The sequence below is a fragment of the Syngnathoides biaculeatus genome, chromosome 2 (genome assembly GCF_019802595.1).
Source record: "Syngnathoides biaculeatus isolate LvHL_M chromosome 2, ASM1980259v1, whole genome shotgun sequence".
Classification (NCBI taxonomy): Eukaryota; Metazoa; Chordata; class Actinopteri; order Syngnathiformes; family Syngnathidae; genus Syngnathoides; species Syngnathoides biaculeatus.
The window spans coordinates 37,542,908-37,566,788 of NC_084641.1; the positions used below are offsets into that span (position 1 = coordinate 37,542,908).

The window sequence follows — 23,881 nt, forward strand, 5'->3', positions numbered from 1 at the left end:
ACAGAGTGCAATGCATACAATCAGTTACCATATCATAAGATCTGAGGTTGCGAACCCAAGGTGACCAGATAGTCCAAAAGTGTTCAGCTTCGAGCCAACCACTGGAGTCATTATCCACTCTTGCCCAGAAGATGTTGGCAGTGGCGTATGCCACAGGGCAATGTTCAACAAGCGGGAACTGGGTGGTGGCACCGGAGGCAGAGGCAGCCGAGCAGCAGTAGGTGTTACCTTCGGAAATTCTAGGATGAGTCCATTTGATGAAAGGGCATGTGGCAATGTGGAGATCCCTGCCCAAAAGATTGACTGGGCAGTTGGGTGCAAACACAAAAGAATGCAAAAGAGTCTGTGACTGTTGGTTTGACTCACTTGGGGTTGGTTGTAACCTCCTTGATTGTAGCCACGTGCTCCATCCAGACGCTTGAGGTCACTGTCTGCACTCGCGGGCCCAATGAACAGGCTGTCCACAATTGAAGCACATGTTACGGCCACCAAGGGCGCACCTCGACCTATGCATGAACTTGCTTGATACATCATTCACTCAGAACCGACACAGAGGGAGATGAGATCAGAGCAAGCGTGGCTTCTTCCTGCTTTTTAGATTTTGCAAATGCAACATGCCAAGTTGTGTTTCTGTAGTTTTGTGTTTGTCAACCTTAGACTCTTTTTCTTTAGCATGTCTCCTCAAATGATGTTTACCACCAGTCAACCTCAGCACGAAGGTCCGGATATGCCTCCATGGCCTGCGCCACAGACTTGGGAACGCCCTTCAAAATGGCTGCTCGGAACACTTGCGAATGCAAAGCGGAGGCTGTAGGGGCGTGTCCTGTTTTCAGAGTGTAATCAGTGAGGGTTCGGTCAAGAAAAGCTGCAGCCTCCTCATCTGCTTTGGGAGCAAGGAAATCTGGAATGACACACTCGGGGAGCGGGAATAAAGTATCTAACGCTGTAGACAAGGTCAAATAATTTTCTCATGTAAGAGCCTGACGATCAGGGAGAGAAGAAAAACCAGAATTTTGCATCAGAGTATTCAACTGTGAAAGCGGACATGATTGTGTAATGAGAACACAGATATCACCTGCTGTTAACATTTGTCCCGTAACCCCTCTCTGCAGTGCTTGAAGCCAATTGGCACCACCAGATTGCATGGGGGGAAGTTTCTGCAGCAACACACTCACATCAGTGGGAGAGAAAGATTTGTAAAACATAGCAGAGTTACCAGTAGCCGGGTCAACTTTGGCTAACATTGGTGCCTGCAAGATTTGGGAACGAGTCACATGCCGATGAGGAGGAAAAGCTGGACTTTTGGAAGATTCATCTGGGTCTTCAGGACCTCTGGTTCGATCCAAAACTGAGTCAGGTGGGCACCTGAAAGATTCTGGACATGAGACTTTAATTCTGCTTATTGATTGTAACTGAGCAACATACAACCTGTTTTCTGCTTCCCCATTTGAAGAGCCTCTAGCTGCATGTTCCGCAGCATAGACAGCAACTCCCTGTTACTCCTTTTCAGTCAGGCTGCTTCTTGTTCAGCGCGAAGGGCGCGGTCTTGCTCTTCCGCTTCAGCGTTTGTTCTTTCTTCATGTTCAGTAGCGGTTCTCTTAAGTTGATTTCTGATATTTTATGGAACCTCTTGGTGTCCGTTTAATCCTGCGTTCTACAGTCCTAGCTCAGTCAAACATGTGAATGGGTCAGCTCTCAAATTGGCCACTTTTTCCAATCTGCTTTCTAATTCTCCAATGGCGGCAGTAACTCCAGCAGCCAAAGTTTCTGCAACTGTATTCATGTTTGACGTCAGTTGTGCACGAGTGAGAGACGTTTGATCGTCTACATCTACTTGGAGCCGGCCCGCAATTACATTCAATACTGCAGCCTGAAATTCATGTAAATGGTACAATTCAAAATTTATGGAGGTTATCCATTTTCAGTTATTTGTATGACCAGAACAATTTACCACTATAGAATTTAACATGGCGGCAGGGTGGAGCAGCTGGAAATGTTGGCCTCAAAGTTCTGAGGACCGGAGTTCAATCCCAGCCCTCCCTGTGTGGAGTTGGCATGTTCTCTCCACGCCTCTGTGGGTTTTCTCCGGGCAGTCCAGTTTCCTCCCACATCCTAAAAACATGCACCATTAATTGGACACTCTAAATTGCTCCTTGGTGTGATTGCGAGTGCGGTTGTTGTCTGTCTCGATGTTCCCTGTGATCGGCTGGCAACCACTTCAGGGTGTACCCTGCCTGTGGGAGGGAACTGAAGTGCCCAGAGAAAACCTACGCAGGCACCAGGAGAACATGCAAACGCCACACGGGTGTGGCCAGGATTTGAACTCCGGTCCTCAGAACTGTGAAGCCAATGATCTAACCAGTTGCTCCACCATGCTGCTGAGTCATCAAGTACACGCATTAAGTATATTTTTTCTTGGTTAAATAGCATTTATGAGTAGACAATTAGACATTTCACTTCATACTGAATGACTAATTGATTTCCTCTTCTAGATAATCAAAAGTATTTTCTTAAATTAACATTGTGCATAAGGCAGGTAACTGCATTTTCTTGTCAACAAACATTTGTAACTTGACATTTGTTGTGAGTATCAAAAACACAAGTGTTATAAAAAGAGGAGCACAAGTTTTTCATCTTTTTATAAAGGTACAATTTTATCCAACTGTGGTATTTCAGTCTGAACACTAGGGATGTTGACAAAAATATTATTATTACTATTATAATGAAAATGAAAATATTAGGTGAAGAAAAGTGCACATAGAAGAATTTAATTTCGTGGTGGATGTGTTGCTACAGAGGTTTAACATATTATTCTTATTCTTCTTGTGAAATAAAAAGCTTAAAAATCACATGAGATATACAGATGGAATGATATGTATATACATATACATGTATTATGAATTTCAATTTGTTTAGTATGTGTGAACGAATCATTTGTGTCTAACAGATCGTGGACAATACAGTGCAAAAAATAAATATTTGAACACCCTGCTATATTGCAAGTTCTCCCACTTAGAAATCATGGAGAGGTCTGAAATCTTCATTGTCGGTGCATGTCCACTGTGAGAGATAATCTAAAAAGAAAAATCCAGAAATTACAATGTATAGTTTTTTAATGATTTATTTGTGTGATACAGCTGCCAATAAGTATTTGAACACCTGAGAAAACCAATGGTAATATTTGGTACAGTATCCTTTATTTGGAATTACAGACGTTTCCTGGAGTTGTTTACCAGGTTTGCACACACTGCAGGAGGGATTTTGGCCCACTCCTCCACACAGATCTTCTCTAGATCAGACAGGTTTCTGGGCTGTCACTGAGAAACACTGAGTTTCACCTCCCTCCAAAGACTTTCAATTGGGTTTAGGTCTGGAGACTGGCTAGGCCACGCCAGAACCTTGATATGGTTCTTAAAGAGGTACTCCTTGGTTTTCCTGGCTGTGTGCTTCAGGTCATTGTCATGTTGAAAGACCCAGCCACAACTCATCTTCAATGCTCTCACTGAGGGAAAGAGGTTGTTCCCCAAAATCTCACAATATATGGCCACGGTCATCCTCTCCTTAATACGGTGCAGTCATCTTGTGCCATGTGCAGAAAAATACACCCAAAGCATGATGCTACCACCCCCATGTTCCACATTAAGAATGGTGTTCTTGGGATGGAACTCATCATTAATCTTCCTCCAAATATGGTGAATGTAATTATGGCCAAAAAGTTTTATTTTGGTCTCATCTGACCACAAAACTTTCTCTCATGACTCCTCTGTATCATCCAAATAGTCAATGGCAAACTTAAGACGGGCCTTGACATTTGCTGGTTTAAGCAGGGGAAACTTCCGTGCCATGCATGATTTCAAACCACGACGTCTTAGTGTATTACCAACAGTCACCTTAGAAAGGGTGGACCAAGTCCTGTTGTGTAGTCCTGGGCTGATTCCTCACCTTTCTAAGGATCACTGAGACCCCACGAGGTGATATCTTGCATGGGGCTCCACTCCAATTGAGATTGGTGTTTAGCTTCTTCTATTTTCTAATGATTCCTCCAACAGTGGACCTTTTTTCACCAAGATGCTTGACAATTTCTCCACAGCCCTTTCCTTTGTGGAGTTTTACAATTTTGTCTCTGGTGTCTTTGGACAGGTCTTTGGTCTTAGCCATGTTACAGGTTTGAGTCTTACTGCTTGTATGGGGTGGACAGGTGTCTTTATGGAGCTAATGACCTCACACAGGTGCATAGGATTCAGGATAATACATGGAGTGGATGTGGACTTTTAAAGGCGGACTAACAGGTCTTTGAGGTTCAGAATTCTAGTTGATAGACAGGTGTTCAAATACTTATTTGCAGCTGTATCATGAAAATAAATCGTTAAAAAATAATACATTGTGATTTCTGGATTTTTCATTTTAGATTATCTCTCTCACAGTGAACATGCACCTACGATGAAAATTTCAGACCCCTCCATGATTTATAAGTGGGAGAACTTGCAATATAGCAGGGTGTTCAAATACTTATTTTCTTCACTGTAAGTTCAACAAATGAATCACTCTTGAGTTCCTCAGTTTACTAGTTGACTGAAAAAAATCACCCAGTTCACTCAAGTCCCTCCTCTGAATGAATCACTCTTCAATTCTTCATTACACCATAGGGGTCATGTAGAAAGACTTGCATGGATTTCCTTCTGAAACACACCACATGTTAAAATCCAGAAAACGGCCTACACCCAAAAATATAGAGTTCCATGAATCTGTGTGTACGCATGAATCCAAGCACATTTCCTTCATACCTCCCAATCAACATTGAAATGAGCACACGTTGGAGTAGCCAACTTCTCCCTGTCCACGCCCATGTTTAGATATGCAAATCAGATTTAAATGAACCCTGCATCTGAGATTCCAATCGCTGCATGATCAGAAAAAAAGGAAAATGAGCAAGGTAATGAAGAAAAATAATTAATGTGATGTTGAGATGCTGCTCAATGAAGTGGAGACGTGTAAGAAAATCTTTTTTTGGCATGCTCTCCTCCAGCGTTTAAAAACAAGCGAAAGGCTTGCGAATGGGACAGTGTGTGGCCAGCTGTCAATGCTGTGGAGTCAGAACAGCGCACACACGCTGACCTAAAAAAGAAGTGTTCAGAAATGAAGGTGACTGTGAAGCAGAGAACAGCTGCCCACCATCAAAGTGTGGCCAAAACAGGTGGAAGAATCGACGCCTCACTCCATTTGAGGAGAGTGTCACTGTGATAATGGGTGGCACTGCTCTCTCATGTGGTTCACACAAGGTTAATACCATGTATTTTTTTAACTCACAACAAATATGTATACAGTAACCTAGAGTCAGCCCTATGCATAAATGTGGTATGGCTTAACACAATCCAGTATAATCATTTGGAAACAATGTACATGTTCACATTCTGTAAATTCAAAGGACTCTTTTTTTTTTTCCCACTGCTTTTGATGGAGTCACAAGAAGACATTGTGATGCCAATTGGTGGCATAAATGATCACCTTGATACATCAATAAGTGACCTCACATACAGTGATTCATGAAATATGTTAAATGAATTCTGAGTCCTTGCCTCTATTCGTTATTGAAATTGAAATTTGCTGGGCATGACTTGTTCATCAGTTCTAATTGTCCACGTGTCTCTGGTACGGGGATTTATTGTAAATTTTATGGCATCAGCTGTAAGTGTCGCCAAAGCAGCACTCACTTGCTATTAAACCGCCATATGTAACATGATCTGATGCAGTCTGAGAAACGTACATTCTGCTGTACTGGGCCGTGTTCAGAAATAATATTGGTATTATTCCGGCTATCTTCGATCCTGGAAAAAGAGTATTGAATTGGGTAGAATGCGTATTGCCTAGTAGTTCTGTTGTTAAAAAAATGCGTCAATGAATATTGGATAACTTGAGAGTCTGAGATCTTACTATTAGATCTTGGATTCAATCTATTTAGAGTGTAAGACAGTTAAAAATGATTTGGCTATTAATAAAATGTTGGATTTTTGCTAGATTTCACAAAAAGAAAAAAAGTGGATCATCCCAATTGTGTCTGTATGCATCCTCCAATGTTACGTAGGTACTGTACAATTTGCTAGTCCATTGACATTACCTTCTGGAATCACACTTGTCTGTGATGGGATAAATAGGGTGCTTTTTCTGATGAAAAATACAATTATCTGTACCACATGCTCTATCATTGGTTTTTAAAAACAAAGTTACCCTGTCCTATCTTTCTTGAGTTTGTGCATTGAAGTATACCATTAAAAACATGGGATCACTTTCAACGTTTTAAATGTACACACTGCACCTTACTTCGTTTCACCGGATTATTGATTTCCTTTATGTTACACAATACAAAAAAAATGAACATTGCCTGACTTCCGTATAGTAGACATTGTGCTTCTAGGATGAGAAATATAAGAAAGTGTGCACGGGTTCCTATCCCTGTTCCCTGGGCCTTAAAACTAGTGAATCGCTCACGGCCCTTTTATAACATTATGCTGCAGATAACATCCAACCTGATCGATCTACTGATGGGCCCTGTCCAGGGCAAACCATGATGAACATAAATTGGATTAAATCAAGAATGAAAAATGATTTGCACATAGTGAAAAACAAAAAACAGACCAAGAGACTTATATTTGACTGGCCTTCCTCCTTTAAATAATTTCTCACAGTCCAACTAGAATCTTACTAGAAGTAAAATATATGTCTTTTGCATATTACCATATGATCTCTCTGAAGAAGATACGCTTCCTGCAAATTCCGCCAGGAAATGCAAACCCCTGAGAATAACTGCACTTTACAAGCTATGAGGCTCTGCCATATTCAAATGTATCCATGCGTATGCACAGGTACCCACATTGGCTACACGCTTACACAGAAAATAATAAAATAAAATAAGAGAGAGGAATAAAGTATGAATTGTATATTATGGCCAGGCACTAATACTCCACAAATAAAATATCAATATTTACGAAGGCCTCATTATTGTGGACATTTAAAAAAAATGTAAAAGTAAATACACACAAGTAAAAAACTTGCATCCATAATGTTCATGTTTGGACTCACAGCTAATTGTCAACATCTAGTTTCGATTTTGTAAGTCACTGATGGTGTAGTGGTACACATGTCTGACTTTGGTCCGGACAGTGTGGGATCAATTCCCACTCAGCGATGATGTTGATATCTTCCCTGCGACTGACTGGTGACCAGTTCAGGGTGCAGTCCGCCTTTCGCCCGATGTTAGCTGGGAGAGGCCCTGGCACTTGCGCAACCCTCGTGAGGATAAGTGGCTTGTAAAATGTATATGGACAGTTTCCATTGTCATTGTTGTTGAGCTAACTGGCTGTCTGTTACCAAGAGTGGTTTCATACCCCCACTCCATTAACATACACATACACTTCAATATGGTAGATTTTCAATTCCAGAATTGACATCCTCTGCAGTAGTCCGCGATAGTCTTCAGTAGAGAATGGAGCCATTTTGACGGCTGGACTTTTTGGTAACTCCAGGCTTGTGCTAGCAGGCCACACTTACGTAATGATGAAGCTACTGATTCTCCACAAAAAAGAAAAATACAGTCCCACGGGTTTTAAAAATATCAAGGAGTCACTGCTTATAATTTTTTTGGGACAAAAAGCAAGCTCATCAGCAAAAAAAAAATGTCAATGGAGGCGACGCAAGGAGAGCAGGGAAAATAATGTCGAGACTGTACAAGAGAAGCAGGAGAATTTGATTTTTGAAAAATAGTGAAAGATGGATTAAAAATAAGTGTGACAGGTATATAAGGTATACATTCAAAGAACCATTGCTCTCATAAACAGAAATTAGGACAATGAATGTCATAATAAGGACGTTAATTATTGGAACAACAAACGATCTTCATTGTATTGAGGGACTCACCCGTCTGACATTATCTATGCTTGTTTGTGTTAGCATTACCAGTTATGTCAAAGATCACGTAAAAAGTTACATGGCGGGCTTTCATATATATTATAGTTTACTCAGTGTAGGCTCAACATTTAGTCTTGTACTGTATTTTTTTTTTATTCACCATATTTACCAACTAATCAGCACACATCCACCACGAAATGTAATTCTTTTATGTGCACTTTTCTTCACCTCTTTTTTAGGTAATATTTTTATTTTTATAATAATAATAATAAGAAGAATTTTTGTCAACATCCCTAATGTTCAGACTGAAATACCACAGTTGGATAAAATTGTACCTTTATAAAAAGATGACAAACTTGTGTTCCTCTTTTTTTAACACTGTTTTTGATACAACAAATGTTTGTTGACAAGAAAATGCAGTTACCTGCTTTATGCACAATGTTAATTTAAGAAAACACTTTTGATTATCTAGAAGAGGAAATCAATTAGTCATTCAGTATGAAGAAAAATATCTAATTGTCTACTCATAAATGCTATTTAACCAAGAAAAAATATACTTCATGCGTGTACTTGATGACTCAGCAGCATGGTGGAGCAACTGGTTAGATTAATGGCTTCACAGTTCTGAGGACCGGAGTTCAAATCCTGGCCCCACCTGTGTGGAGTTTGCGTGTTCTCCCGGTGCCTGCATAGGTTTTCTCTGGGCACTTCAGTTTCCTCCCACATCCCAAAAACATACAGTAATTAGGGACTCTAAATTGCTCCTAGGTGTGATTGATAAGAAAAGTACCTTTCTAGAAATAATAGTCCAATTTGGTGCAGTTTGTGTCTATCATACAAATAATTAACGAAAGTTTACAACATTACTGCAGAGCCCCATCTGGCCAAAGTGTGTCTGTTTGGGGACTTTGAGGTGCACTCAGTAATATTTATACCTCGCAGCACAGGCTAAATTAAAAGTAATCTACAAGATGTGTGATCGACCCAGCCAAACAGAGATAGAAGTTGTCCTTGGGAAGCTAACGCTAAATGAGATCATCTTTGGAGCTAGAGGAAGCAACTTGTAAAATCTTAATTAAAAGATTGTATCTCACATGGTTTTGCATTTGGAAAATATGGGAATAATGGATTTAAAAGACAAGTTTTCACAGTCAGAGCAGAAAAATAATTTACCACGCAGAGAGAAGGCGGAATGAGAGAAGTCATTTGCTGCTAGAAGAGAACCTGCATTTTTAAAAATGCATAGCAATGTTACGCTCAACACAGCACCTGTACAAGTTGTTCCCATGCTCCCCGGGTTGCTTGACAGTCCTCATTATGGCATAAACGAGGTCTAATTAGCACAATCACAACAAATTACACTGCATATATTCACTTTACTAGCTCTGCCTAATGGCGACTAGCCTTTTTATCTTGTTTAAAAATTCCAGCAACCAGAACAGGAGCAGTGTTCCATCTCTTTTGGTGTTTTTCAATTTACGACTTCAGTAAACCACATGGAATTTCAAAGGTCCGAAGAGATGTTGACCCCAAGCTGAAAAAAGTCAAAACAAATTCAGTGGATGAAATGATGCTGGTTTAGACCATTTTATACCATATGTATATCACTACACATCCATCCATTTTCCAAGCCGCTTATCCTCACATGGATCACGAGAGTGCTGGAGCTAAGTTTGGGCAAATCATCACATGAAATCAGAGCAATATCATTTGATGCACAATCCTTTGGACTCTACAGATATTCTGGATGTGGAATGACATAGGGCTATATAACAAAGTTGATCACAGCATATAGATACCATGGCCTGATTATATTATTTCTCCATAATATCAATTTTCATCTTTTTTTGCTGGTAAAGGTAACTTGCCAAATAATGCATACCGTACATTTACAGTTCTCTCCATTTGTCATCCTCATGCTATTTAGCCTGTTTTGTTGAACAATAACCATAGCGTAAACAGTTAGGGAACAGGGGGAAATAAATGCACAGTCACACATGAAATTACATTCTGAAGCCATTATTAATTATTTTGCAGTGAGAGACAAAGGAAAGTAATATTAAGTAATAATACTGCACAATAAAAAAATCTCCCAGGACACTTCAATTACAATTTCCACAAATCACAATGACACCTGGAAACATCACGGTCCATAGGGATTCCAGTCTGACCTCATCTGTCAGACCTATTCATTACCACTGCAAACAGGAAGGGGCTCAGAACTGATTCCTGATGCAGTCGAGCCTCCAGCTTCAAGTCATCTGTCACATATGCAGCACACCTCACCACCGTTCTACTGCCCTCATACAGTGAAGAAAATAAGTATTTGAACACTCTGGTATATTGCAAGTTCTCCAATTTAGAAATTATGGAGGGGTCTGAAATTTCTTTCTAGGTCCATGTCCACTCTGAGAGACATAATATAAAAAGAAAAATCCAGAAATCACAATGTACGATTTTTTTACGATTTATTTGTGCGATACAGAACGTGAGGTACCAGAAATGAAGATCCTGAGGTTCTCGGTTGGAGTTAGCAGGTTGGATAGGATTAGGATTAGGATTAGTGTTCGCAGACAAATTTTAAAAAGTTCCCCAATTACAGTCGTCAGGCGCTGACAGATTTTTTTTTTTTTTTTTGATGGCCTTCATCCACCTGATAGCCCTGAAGTTCGCCGTTTTGGTTAGGAGAACAGACAACACAACACAAAAATAAACTGCAGCGCAAAGTCATGACTGGAGAGGAAGGAGAAAAGAGGAAAAACAGTTAACCATATGGAGTTTCTTTGGAAAAAGAAAAAAAATCTTCCCAAAATGCCATAATGCAATGGAATTTGTAGCACATATTCCTTTTAAGGATTAAATATATGTTCATTTTGAAATTGTTCAAATTGGACCAAATTCAACTTTAAATCTACACTGATAATTATCTCAATGGAATAAAAATGTAATTCAATCCATATTATTATTTGGTGTGAACTCAGATTTTGGGTAGCCTCTTTTTCTCTTTTTATGTAACCACGAATGAAAACATTCTATTTACACGAGGCAACCCCAATGAGGTCTCACAACTTCATTTTTAAAACTTCATAAAAGAAACAGGCAAACCTCTCTTCTATCTCTTTTCTCATTATAATGAAATCTTTGCAAAGAGAGAGACGGACATAAAGCTTACAACGATAATGTAGACATAGATGATTAATCTACATGTTGTTCCGCAATATAAAAATATGCCTTGAGAAGCTAGAGATGATACATAAATCCATTCTGTAGTCGGAAATAAAACGTTGTGCTAGAAATCTTAAAAATGTACCATCGTCGTAGCATTCACATTTGGTGCTTTGGTGTGTTAGGGTTAGTGTGACGCATACAAAAATAAAAAAAGTCTGGTTTGTGTGTTTTTGGCCTGTCCCGAAAATGTTAGTCTGCATGTTTTGATGAAATAGTACAAGTTTGGCATCTGTTGACATTACTAAATTAATTTTCATTTGAGATCCTTTGGCACAGTCTGTTTTTTTGCAAGTAACACAGATATCCACTGTAGAGTTTGTGTTTTTATAATTGATTAAATTCTCCTCCACTCCTGCCACCTTTCTTCCCTGACTCATCCTCAACGACCGATTATTCTAAGTCAGTTGCCTTCAAATACTCTGCCCCTCCTCCTACCGTTCATTCTCATTTTCAGAGAGTGAATATCACAAAGCATATGTCCCCAGCTGAAGGATCAACTGTGATGAGCGCCAGGATCCCCAATTAACGCGATCTCGCCATTGCGCAATGGGTCACATATGCAGGGCACTTTTGTTCATCGGTGTGACTATTTGGAGCACGCAGCATTAACATAAAATTCAATGAATGGAATCAGTTGACGATGAAGGGTGATGCTGACTTCAATGTACATGCGGTACAACCAGCAGGAGCTGTCAACATTATATTATGTGAAGATTAATCTATCCCATAATTGCGGCTGATGGCTGGAAAGTTTCTCCCTTCCTTCGATATGTTGAGAAGTTCCATCTTTTCAGCTAATGTTAGCTACAGCTACTAAGAGAGAATTTTCCTCTGAAGATAGCTGCGTACTATAGTAGGCACAGAACGTCTGGCGGGCATTATAGGACTTGAAATAGTCTAGTACCTGTATCTTTGAAAAATATACGAGATGACGATGTCAGTTACTCTTTATATACTATATATATATATATATATATATATATATATATATATGAAGAGTTTGTTTTCAAAACGAGACATGGGCATTTTTTTCAGATTTACGAAACTCGCGCCAAAATTATCCATTTCGAGCTGGATAATTTTGGCGCGAGTTTGGTAAATCTGAAAAAAATGCCTATGTCATGTTTTGAAAACAAACTCTTCATATATATATACACTCTTCCAGAATGGTCCTGTATTTGGCTCCATTCAGCCTTGCTGAAGAAAAGCAGGCCCAAACCATGAGGCTGCCACCACCATGTTTGACAGTGGGGATGGTGTGTTAAGGGTGATGAGTTGTGTTGCTTTTACGCCAAAGATACCGTTTTGTATTGTGGCCAAAAAGTTCAAAGTTTGGTTTCATCTGATCAGAGCGCCTTCTTCCATGTGTTTGGTGTGTCTCCCAGGTGGCTTGTGGCAGACTTTTTATGGATATCTTTGAGAAATTGCTTTCTTCTTGGCACTCTTCTTTAAAGGCCAGATTTGTACAGCGTACAACTGATTGTTGTCCTATGGTCAAACTCTTCCTCCTCAGCTCTAGATCTCTGCAGTTCATTCGGAGTGATCATGAGCCTCTTGGCTGCATCTCTGATCAGTCTTCTCCTTGTTCGAGGTGTGAAAGTTTCGAGGGACAGGCGGGTCTTGGTAGATTTGCAGTGGTCTGATACTCCTTCCATTTCAATATGATTGCTTGCACAGTGCTCCCTGAGATGTTTAAAGCTTGGGAAATCTTTTTGTATCCAAATCCGTCATTAAAGTTCTCCACAACAGTATCCCTGACCTGCCTGGTGTGTAGTCTTCATGATGGTGTCTGCACTTTAAACAGAACCCTGAGACTATCGCAGGTGCATTTATACCGAGACTTGATTACACACAGGTGGATTCTATTTATCATCATCAGTCAACATTGGATCATTCAGAGATCCTCACTGAACTTCTGGAGTGAGTTTGCTGCACAGAAAGTAAAGGGGCCAAATAATATTGCACGCCCCACTTTTCAGTTTTTTTATTTGTTAAAAAAAAGTATAGAATATCCAATCAATTTTGTTCCACTTCATGATTGTGTCCAACTTGCTGTTGATTCTTGACAAAAACTCATAATTTTATATCTTTATGTTTGAAGCCTGAAATGTGGCGAAAGATTCAAATCCCGGCCCCGCCTGTGTGGAGTTTGCATGTTCTTCCCGTGCCTGTGTTGGTTTTCTCCAGCCACTATGTTTTCCTCCCACATCCCCAAAACATGCAACATTAATTGGACACTCTAAATTGCCCCTAGGTGTGATTGTGAATGCGACTTTAGTCAGTCTCTATGTGCCCTGCAATTAGCTGGCAACCAGTTCAGGGTGTACCCCGCCTCCTGCTCGTTGACAGCTGGAATTGGCTCCGGCACTCCTGCGACCTTTTTGAGCATGAGCGGCTCAAAAAATGGATGGTTGGGTATATATAAAGTCAGCTGGGATGGGTTCCACCACTTCCACAACCCTAGTGAGAATGAGCAGTTTTGGAAAATGGTGTCATGAGCCAGCAGCATGGGGGCAGACCCAAATGTGGGACTTCCAGGCAGAGGCATAATATTCAGAGTGGTTTTATTCCAAAAACAGGTCAATACCAAAAGGCAGTCCAAAACAAGGCAGAGGCACCAAAATGCTAGGCTAGGCAAGATCCAAAAAACGTGATACAAGGTCCGATGACTCTGAGGCAAACCAAGAAGCATAACAAGACGTGATCAAACTACAATGGCACAGACTCGCTGTGACAAAGGATTGCTCTACACTAATTTATGCACAGTAGCAGAGTCACCCAGGATGCGGTGAAGCATTTACAACAAACTGGCAAATGCCGATGACACATTTACCACTTAAGTACTTAGTTAATTAGTCTCCCAAATGTGACACAGCTGTGACAACTGTCCAAGGTGGCACCGCCCATTGCAGTGGCCTGGCCACACCCCTTACAGGAATCGCCTCTCACGGCAGTGGCCACACTATGCCCATGACAAACGGATGGACTCAACTGATGACTCAGTGATTGATCCACCTCTGCTGAAATCATTAGCCTTCTAGTGCGCATGATTGAGAAATCATTGTTCTCCATACAATCCCTAGAGATGGTTCTATGAAATTAAATGCACAGCCTGCTAAGATTACCTGACACACTCATAATACAAGAAAAAAATCAAAGTAATGACGAACATTTGGCTAAGCTTATTTTCACCTATACACTGTAGTGCATTTCTTTGTTAGTATGTTTTCTTTTGTGATCGTTTGCTAGCTAACACCTAATCAAAGTGATCTGTTTTCATTGAGGGCAGATGCCCTTTTGCGCTGATGAGCCTATGACACGTCAGTCAAGAAGTGCGGCATGAATACATCATGATGTGATAAACATCGTAGAACCAATGGGTTTTAGATGGATTTTACTCAACCTTTCTTGGTTAAGACTTTTTACTGTCGTCAAAGAGAATCTGGCAACAAACTAATCTGAAATAGTAACGTGACTTTTGGATGACTTAGACGGATTATATTTACCACTCTCAAAAATCGTTTTTATATAGTGTATAAAGACATGCCACGACAAAGGAAACATTGCAGAAAGAAATCCACAGTATATTGCATCAGCAATTGATGATCCATGGTACAGAGCAGTATTATTGTATACTCAATTCTTGTTCTGAAACCTCTCAACAAGGGACCCATATTATTATTGGATGTTGCTGCAGGAGTTCTATATTTGTCAGTATTCTGCAGCATCTATTAAAACTTTAATTTCTTTTTTTCCAGTAATGCTGTTCTTAAAGCATTCTGCTATTTCAGTTCTGGGAGCCTCTCAGGGAAGTTGTCCTCATTTTCACAAGCAGAATGCTTTCCCTGAGTATGCATTTATCTTCTGCAGTTCAGAACGTAGCCTTGTAATAAAGTTCGCTCATTATCGGTGGCTCATCATAGTGAAATAGATATACCTGTACATACTGTACATATTTAAGTCGCAATGAGGCAGTAAGCACTGAATCTTGGGCATCAAACTACAAACTACAAAGGTTGATTAATAAATGAATACCATTGGGTAAAATGGCAACAGTCAACATTTATAATAACATAAACACTTGAAAACTAACTAAAAGAAATGAACACAGGAGGAAGACATCACTGGGGAACAAAGGAAAAAAACATTTTAACAAGTGTTGGAAAGCAGTAAAGAGTGCCACTGAAGATTAACTTTTCAGGTAAAGAAGAAACAAAAAATCAAGTGGAATATGTTGACCAGAGTATACAAGGAAAGTGCAGATCAAGAATATGGAAACAAAAAAGAACACTGAACACTGATTGGATCTGCCAATGGTGGCTAGTAAGATCCCAGTTGATTTTCACAGTCCTCAAGTATGGGCAGGCATGATACCTCACCCATCCGCACTCACCTCAGAGACAATCAGTGAAATAAAAACAAAAACAATGAAATAAAAACAAAAACACACATTTAAAACTCCAATCATAACGGAATTTTTTTGGATCAAAGGGCATAGTAATGCCCTTTAAATGCTTGTAAGATGCACATGTCTCTTCTTGCAGGTATAATATGTTCATTATCAAGTAGATTTCCCCATCATTTTGTGTAAAAGCAAGAATAACTGTTGGAATGTAATTTCATGCAAAATGGTGACCATAAACCTCCAATAACAAAGTTTGCCCCGAAAAACTGCTGTTTTCTCTCCTACATATGCACTTAAAAACTCCAGCTCTTCATCTGCGGAAGTGGTTCTTTAATGAAGTGTGAACAGTGGAGTCCATCAACCCTGACCCCCACCTCCCTCCCACTCGGGTTTCATCATCCTTCGTGTCACCCCAGGGAGGCGCAGGAAGCGATGGACAGTGCACCCCAATCTGAGCATGAGACAGCAAGAAGACGGGGCAAGGAAAGTGATAGCAGAGTTAATGGGAGAGAGCAGTGTCTTTTTGTCTCACCACTACCAACCCTTTTCGACTCATCTATAGAGCTCATGCACTTGTCATAGAATCACGTGACTTTGTTTACGTCGCCATAATCCCAGTCAAACAAAGGATTGTTCAATGCTAAATCCGTTGAGACGAAATGAAAATGTCCTACAGCACGACGCCCAGAGTTTTGTCGGATACCGTTAGACATTTAGAAGGTGATAATTAAAGAAGGTACGTGGAAAAATTAGAGACACTGGTGTAGAGGACCGATATTTAATGCTGAAGCCGATAAGAAATTGGACTGTTAATTTGGTTCTGCTTGTCTTGGACAACTGGATATACATTTGTATTTGATGAGTAAGTCGTCGAGATTTACACAAAAAATTTTGAAAGCCTATAAATGTCTGGACATACACAAATACTCTTCTCAATCAGGAATAAATCCGACATAGTGATGGGTTGACGGCTCGTGAACGCGGAACTTTATTCAGCCACATGTTAACCTTTGCCGTAATCGATCTTTTCAGCTAGTATTCAATACAAATACCAAGAGAAGCTCCCATACCTCAGTGGTTAGAGTATTGGTTTGGTAAACCAGGAGTCATGACTTTGTTACTTACTGGGGCCTCCACTCCCTAAAGAGGGCTTGCGTCAGGAAAGGCATCCGGTGTAAAAACTGCCAAACAAATATGAGTGTTCATCTGAGATGACACACTGTGGCAACCCCTAATGAGAAAAGCCAAAAGAAAGTTTTTATTCAATACCAATATGACCGCTGGTTTTACACAAAATCTATGTTTGAAAAAAAAAAAGTGGACAGATTTGTCTCCACGGAACTTACACGTAAGCGATTGCAGCCACACATTAACCTCCGTAAACCTTTCTGCTGCGACAGATGATATATTTTCTTTTTTAAAATATGCATTGTTCTCAAATGAGCCAATTTGGAATTAAAAATACTTTTTGGTAATTTGAGATTAAGAATAATTCCGACCTGAAGTTAAGCGATCGCTACACAGCCGTGTATGTATTTTGGTTGGGCACCATCCATCATGTTTAATTGCCAAAATCCATTGATCCTTCCCGGTCTTTTCAGATGGTATGCTATATAATGATCTCTTTGAATATTTGTCTCGTCTGTTGTGACAACCAACAGCACAACAAGTCTCGGGCAATTTGAAAAATCTGCTTTGGTTCAACGGCTCCTGCAGTACAGAGCAGCTAGGTTTGACCGGCAATATGGCGGCATGCAAACTGTGATGTCAAGTACACGAACTCTATTATCATGTGATCACGTGCATGTTTTCCCCAGGTGGTAGTTAAACGGTGAGTCAGACCAGAAGTGCCTGGTGCCCCCTCGCTATAAACCGTCCCACTCCCACTCATTGTAACCCACTACAGAATTTGAATTTTGTGTGAAGAAGCTTGTGTGGTGTTTTTTGTGTGCCTTCCAACATAGCAGAATCTCACTGAATCTAAGATTGCACCGTCATAATCTGGTACTACTTTCAGGAGAAGTGTTATACAATTTCTGAATTGATTTCAGATTTTGCAGGCTGGATTTTAATGCTCCATGTACACGCTCTGACATGCCACCGTCTTGGCTTTAAAGCCAACATCTCCACCTCCGCCCCTCCACATCTCAACAACAAGCATGGACTGGTGACTGTATTTATAGTCTTGATGTGTCTTTATACAAACCTAGCATCCAGATGTATCCAGGTGTGCACCTTAGAAACGTCTGTCCCGTCTTTTATTTCTACTTAACCAGCACCAATTAGGCCATCAGTCATTTGTAAAAGCAGTCCTTCCTACTCTGCTTTTCCAAATGTGCATTATGGAAAACCTGTGGGGATTCATTGGCACAAGGAGCCTGAGCGCATATCTTGTTATTAAGCCAATGATACTCAGCCAGGTGGTCATTTTTCATAGAAAACACTTTTGTTAATTTATTCATGTTAAACGTTTCAAATATAGTTGGGCTGGTACATGTTTTTTTTTTTTTTGTGGGTGTGTTTAATCATTTCCTTGCCAAATAATTTACCTCTTTATTCAGACAGCTGTACATTGGACTTTCCTTCTTTCTTCTTTCTTCGTTTTGCAATTAAATTCTTAAAGTTCCCCTCTCCGTTTCTCTTTCTCACAGCTCCTTTGACAGACAAGCCGCCCAAAATCCTCTCCCCATCCGAGAGCCAGACCAGCGTCGTTGAGATGGTACTAGGTAAAAAAAAAAAAAAAATCACTCTGCATGCTAGACCCCGTGCGTCGGTTGTGCATTTGGTGTCATCCTCACAGCATCTGCGTGCTCATTATGATAGCATAGTTTCAGTTTATTTGATGGGCCAATGCTCACACCAGCCATCTCCACTATGAAGAAGTAGGTCTTGTTCTACTTAACGATGGAAATGTGATTGTTGTTGGGGTTTTTTTTCTAAGGCACATGTGTTTGTGGGAATTGTAAGTTTAGCAACCAGTGGGTAAATTGTATTTACAATCGTCAGATCTAACAGGATCATGCACGCCTTATGATTGCTCAAATGTAATGAATCACCAATTAATCCCAGTGCCTCTTATGAGGGAACCATGGCAAGCTTGATTACACCTCCTGTGACTGCCTGAGAACACATTTTTTTCTTTACAGAGCTCCTGGGGAAATTCTAGCTGAATGCCTTATTGGAGCATACTGAGCCACTGCAAGAGAAAAAATGGGTCATGGTGGAATTTTTTTTTTAGGGGGGGGTTGCTTGCAAAGGTAAAATGTGGGACTTGGAAAACAGGCACAGGTTACTCTTGCAAGTTATGAAAAAAATTCTATATTTTATATTTATATTGTTATGATTACTATAAGTGTTTCATAAATATCATTAGGGTGTGTCATTTTTCTGGAGTTCCATTATTTAAGCTTGTAGAGGAAGTCAGTGATCGGTCCAAGAAAAATCTTCCAATTTAGCTTTGAGTGATACGTATATTTCATTGAGAGGCTTACGGTAAGTAGAATGATGATTATATTGTACAATTAAGCAGATTGCAGAATTATATTATCCTATTACACAAAATACTGCAATAACTGTCCCGCAGTAATGTCCTTGATATAATGTAGAAAATATGGAAAGTCAGGTGAAGCGAATCATTATGGAAGTGAATATCTATAAATTGGCAGCTATGTTGTCATAGCAATGTAATTTTAGGTTTAAGTTATAATGAATTTCTTTATAATGATTATAATTTTCAAGTACTGTAAAACCTTTGCTTTATGGAGTGAATACACTCGGGATTGACTGGTTCTATTTACAAATTTATAAACTTTAATAAAATAAATACTGGCATCATGGTGGTGCAGCTGGTTAGAACTTTGGCCTCACAGTTCTGAGAACCAGGGTTCAAATTCTGGCCCCGCCCGTGTGGAGTTTGCATGTTCTCTGCATCCCTGTGTAGGTTTTCTCCAGGCACTCCAGGTTTCCTCCGACATCCTAAAAACATGCAGTAATTAGGGACTCTAAATTGCTCCTAGGTGTGATTGTGAGTGTGACTGTTCTCTGCCTCTATGGGTTCTGTAATTGGCTGGCAAACCAGTTCAGGGTATACCCCACCCCCCAAGCCCCAGCTTCTCCTGCCGCATGAAATTTGGGATAGGCTCCACCACTCCTGCGCCCCTTGTAAGGATAAGGATGGACAATAAATATTGATTATTATCAAAATTAAAATTAAAATTGTGACATCAAATTCAGGTCATATTGCCAAGCACTCGGTGGAATCCACTTGTCCATGACTGCCAGCTGTAGGAGAGGAGCAAATCACTACTGTGTGTGCAAATTTTTTTCATCAAACAGCAACGGGCATAGAATTTGTGTGGAGCAAATGAGTGGTTGTAAAAATAATTTGTAAAAAGCTTATGGAAGCCGTGTAGCATGTTCTTTTCTTGACTTGGTCAATGTCAGTGATGATCACTAGACGCCTTCAGCAGTTGTCTTGATTTGACAATATCATGTTTGCCATATTGGATTGATTGACGCTACATTTTTTAATCCATACAGATTCTAATTGATTTGTTGTGCCTCCCGTTGACAATATCCTGTAGAGTGTGGTTGAATGCTTGACACGTGCAGTCGATCATGGCTCAGATAAATTCCACAAATATAGAAAGGTCAGCAAGCCATGGCAATCAGTTTTTCAATGCTGCTCCATTTCGTCTCCCTAAAACAACGGGGAATGTTTTATATCAGCCCAAAAAGAAAAACATTGAAATGTGAAAGTGGCAAAGACATTCAAGCAAAAAGTATGTGAAGAATAAGAGCACAAATCTTTTTGTCATTGTTAAAAGAACTTTTTTGTTTCGTTTTTTTTCTACACCATTGTCATATTGATTTGATCACAAAACAAACAGGATAATTTATTGTGCTTGTATTCATGACCGCAGGTGGAGCACAGATAGGGTGATATTTGCCTGACTTTGAATTTGCATTCACAATGCGCAGACGTTTTACACTCTTACATCGTCCCCTTTAGTATTATTGTCTTCTTGGACAGATTTCAGGATTCTTATTAAACCATCAGAGGAATTTTATTTAATATATCTTCATAATAGTAATTGAATTATTAACTTAGTAATTAGTCATTTTGTAACACTTCTCAGCGAATAACAAACACACCTGCAACATCTCAAGAACTGTCACAAAGCTCTGCATCACTACCCAAGAATTAGAAGCTCTTTAATCAAAATTATATCATTTGTTACAATGAGGCCATATTTCTTCAACTTAAGTTTTTGCATATCAAGTGATGTTATGTACAACAAAATGGGAGACAATGCAGAAGATATTGAAAGAAAAGCTTGAAAGGAACATAATATTTATCAGAGGAAAACTTAATAAAACAATTTTCACAAGCTTCACAAGGTGGAAGAAGTAGTCTTAACTCATATCGTGGTTTTATTCCGGATGAAAGTGGATACTTGACAGCAAACTGCCCCAAAGAGTTAATATGCCTGAAATGGATGGATACAATTTCTGATCATATTAGGAGGAAAAAGTCATTCTTTATTAAAGCCCAAGTGACGTGCCTATAAACATTCTAAAATAGATATTGTAATGAAAAATACATACAACATTATTCACTTCAATGTCTATACGAAAAAATAAATATGAGCAGAGAGCGTGTCATCCATGCGCAAAGCTGCAGAAGTCTCACTCAACATCTAAGTGGTAGCCATATTGCCTGCAACGTAATCAGCAGACGTGACAGTGGGACATTCGCCATTGAAAACACGTAGTGGAACCTGCTATGGGAGAGGAACAACAGAGATTTGGGGATTTTTCCAATGCCCCTTCTGACACGGAAGCTCTTTTCAAAGAAGAGAACATCTCGAAGTCCAGTGAAGTGACCGGGGCAATGTTACCCTATCGTTTCGAGCCATATTTAGATGATATGCAGATCACTTCTAACTAACAACAGACTCCCCGACTCCCCTCGCGGGCGAGTGAGCGAGTGACCGGCGGCAAGCGAGTGACCGGCCGCAAGCAAAAAATAAAACAGAAAAAAAAGGACCGAGCCAGCCGCCGGTTGCTCGCTGAAAGAAGATTAAGTCCCCCTCTCCCCAACTATTATTTTTTTTAAATAACTCTATACACACCGACCTGTCATTTGGAACCCATGAAGCTCTCGTCCTTTGCACCTCTGCAATCGATTTTTCATGACAAACCAAGTCTTTTTGAAAAGTATGAAGAGCAAATCCATCCTACCGAGTGATCGAGCAATATGCAGCAATACAACGAGCCGTCATTTTGGCTAACACGGAGGAACAAGGAGCTACCATCCAGTAGGTAAAACTGGTATAAACACATGAGGCCACGTGAGTGCATGCCTGCTGGTAATGTCATTTCCTGCTTCTGCTCCAAAACAAATCCCTCGAGAGGATTTTCATGGCAGGAGTTACAAAAAGCCTTAAGGAGGCCCCATAGCTCAGTGTTTAGAGCGTTGGTTTGGTAAGTGAGTTCGTATCCCACTGGGGCTTCCGTGTGTGCCAAACAATTATGAGCGTTTCACCGTGGCAACCCCTAGTGGGAGAAGCCGAAAGAAACTTACCTTTCTAGTTACAAAAAGCCATACGTCAAAATCATATTGTGTGGTTAAAAAAAAACGTTGGGTCCAGTCCATTTTTTTATTAAAAACATACTAAAAATCATGCTTTTGGCGTCCGTGGCCTTTAAGTGATGCATATATTTTACATGTTTTCCAAAAGAGCTGCAAAAAGAGTGTGCCGACTGCTCCAGAGCAGACTTATTGCACCTCTTAGATAAAAACCTTTACAGGTGCACGACCACACACCTTGAGTTTTGGGGGTCCAAATATAATACGAGTTAAATATTAAATTGTGGTTTAAATACTCACTAAATCTACTACTTGCACTCTCTATTCCATCTTTTTAATAGCACCTTTATTCCTAAAGTCTGCACTACCTCTGGTCGATGATCTTTTTTCCATTTTCTGCCCCAAACGACTGGAAAACTCTTTCAAGAAATTACAATACTTACTTCTTTTATCCCAATATTGTTGAAATACTTAATGACTCACCTTTTCGCCTGTTATGAACCTTTTATTCATCATATGCTATGCTGCAATATAATTTATTATGTGACTACATAATTATGTCACATTGTACGATTTGTTCTACACTGTGTTTATTTATAGTTGGTTTAAATTAGCCTTTTTTATTTCTTTTTTTACTCTGCTGTCTGGAGCCTTGTTTCCTTTAAAATTTTTTATCTTTTCTCGTACCTGGATAAATAAAGATTCACTCAATAGAATATAACAAATGAGATCCCATACGAGCATTTTTTCTCCCCCCAAAATCATTTACAAACACAAATGTCTCTTTCAGAAAGATGTGAAGCATGTAGAAATATATTAAAAATACTGTAACTTTAGTGCAATGCAGTGCAGTTATACTCCAGTGCATAGTACAATTTACTGTAGAGTAATTAATATAGTGGTCAATGAATTCTTCGTTAATGTCAATCAAAGAGTTGTATGATGAACACAGACTATTTCATATTGCTTTTTGACTGGATCTCATGAGATTCTACACTTGTGCAATGACTTCCCATCACTCATTTGATAAATTTGGAGCTTCACTTTTGAGAGGATGGATCACATTTGGTTTAGTGGTTTATTCGCCTGACTTTTGTGCAAGTAAAGTCAGGTGTGATGTGAATGTGATTGTGAATTGTTGTCTTTGTCTACACTTGCCTTGCAAATGACTGGCAACCAGTCCAGTCATGGTCATCCAGTTTGGACCAAGTTGCTTCTTCTATGCCTGGAGTGTGAACTTCAAAGAGGATCTCTTTGCTTTCCCATTGGGTTCCTGGCCAACCTCAGATTATGCATGTGCAGCTGGTTCGGTTTGTATGAGACTTAGTTGTAGTGCGGCCTCTGATGTCCAGCCAGAGAGCTGAAGCACCACAGAATTAGTCAGGGGCAAGTTTGTGATCTGCAAGGTTTGCCAAATGGCACAAATGTTTGGAGGGCAGATCTGTTTTTAAGAGTTGATGTGCGTACTGTAGAAATGCAGACATATTGTTACTCGCTGCAGGACTGGCAATTTGTCAATCCTGAATGTCTAAAATCTACTCGGTGGACTCAATTCTGTGAGTTTGTTGTCATGTTGTCTTGTTCTTAAATCTCAGCATTCACACTTTCTCACTGTGTACTGTGGTTTCAACAATAATTCAAAAATCAAAATATCAGCTGATCTGTGTGAAAAGTGTTAAAACAGAGTACTATTTATGTTATTTAGTCCTATACAGGGCGGCACGGTGACTCATCTGGGAAGCGTTGCCCTCACA

General features: G+C 39.8%; 1 protein-coding gene across 2 annotated transcripts in view; it reads left to right on the plus strand.

The window, feature by feature from the left end:
* Window positions 1-23,881, plus strand: part of LOC133491632 (interleukin-1 receptor accessory protein-like 1) — a 301,815-nt gene that overhangs the window by 191,558 nt on the left and 86,376 nt on the right. For both annotated transcript variants that reach the window (XM_061803009.1, XM_061803019.1), the window contains exon 6: window positions 18,187-18,261. In XM_061803009.1, coding sequence (XP_061658993.1) covers window positions 18,187-18,261 — 75 coding nt within the window. The remainder of the gene's footprint in view (window positions 1-18,186; window positions 18,262-23,881) is intronic.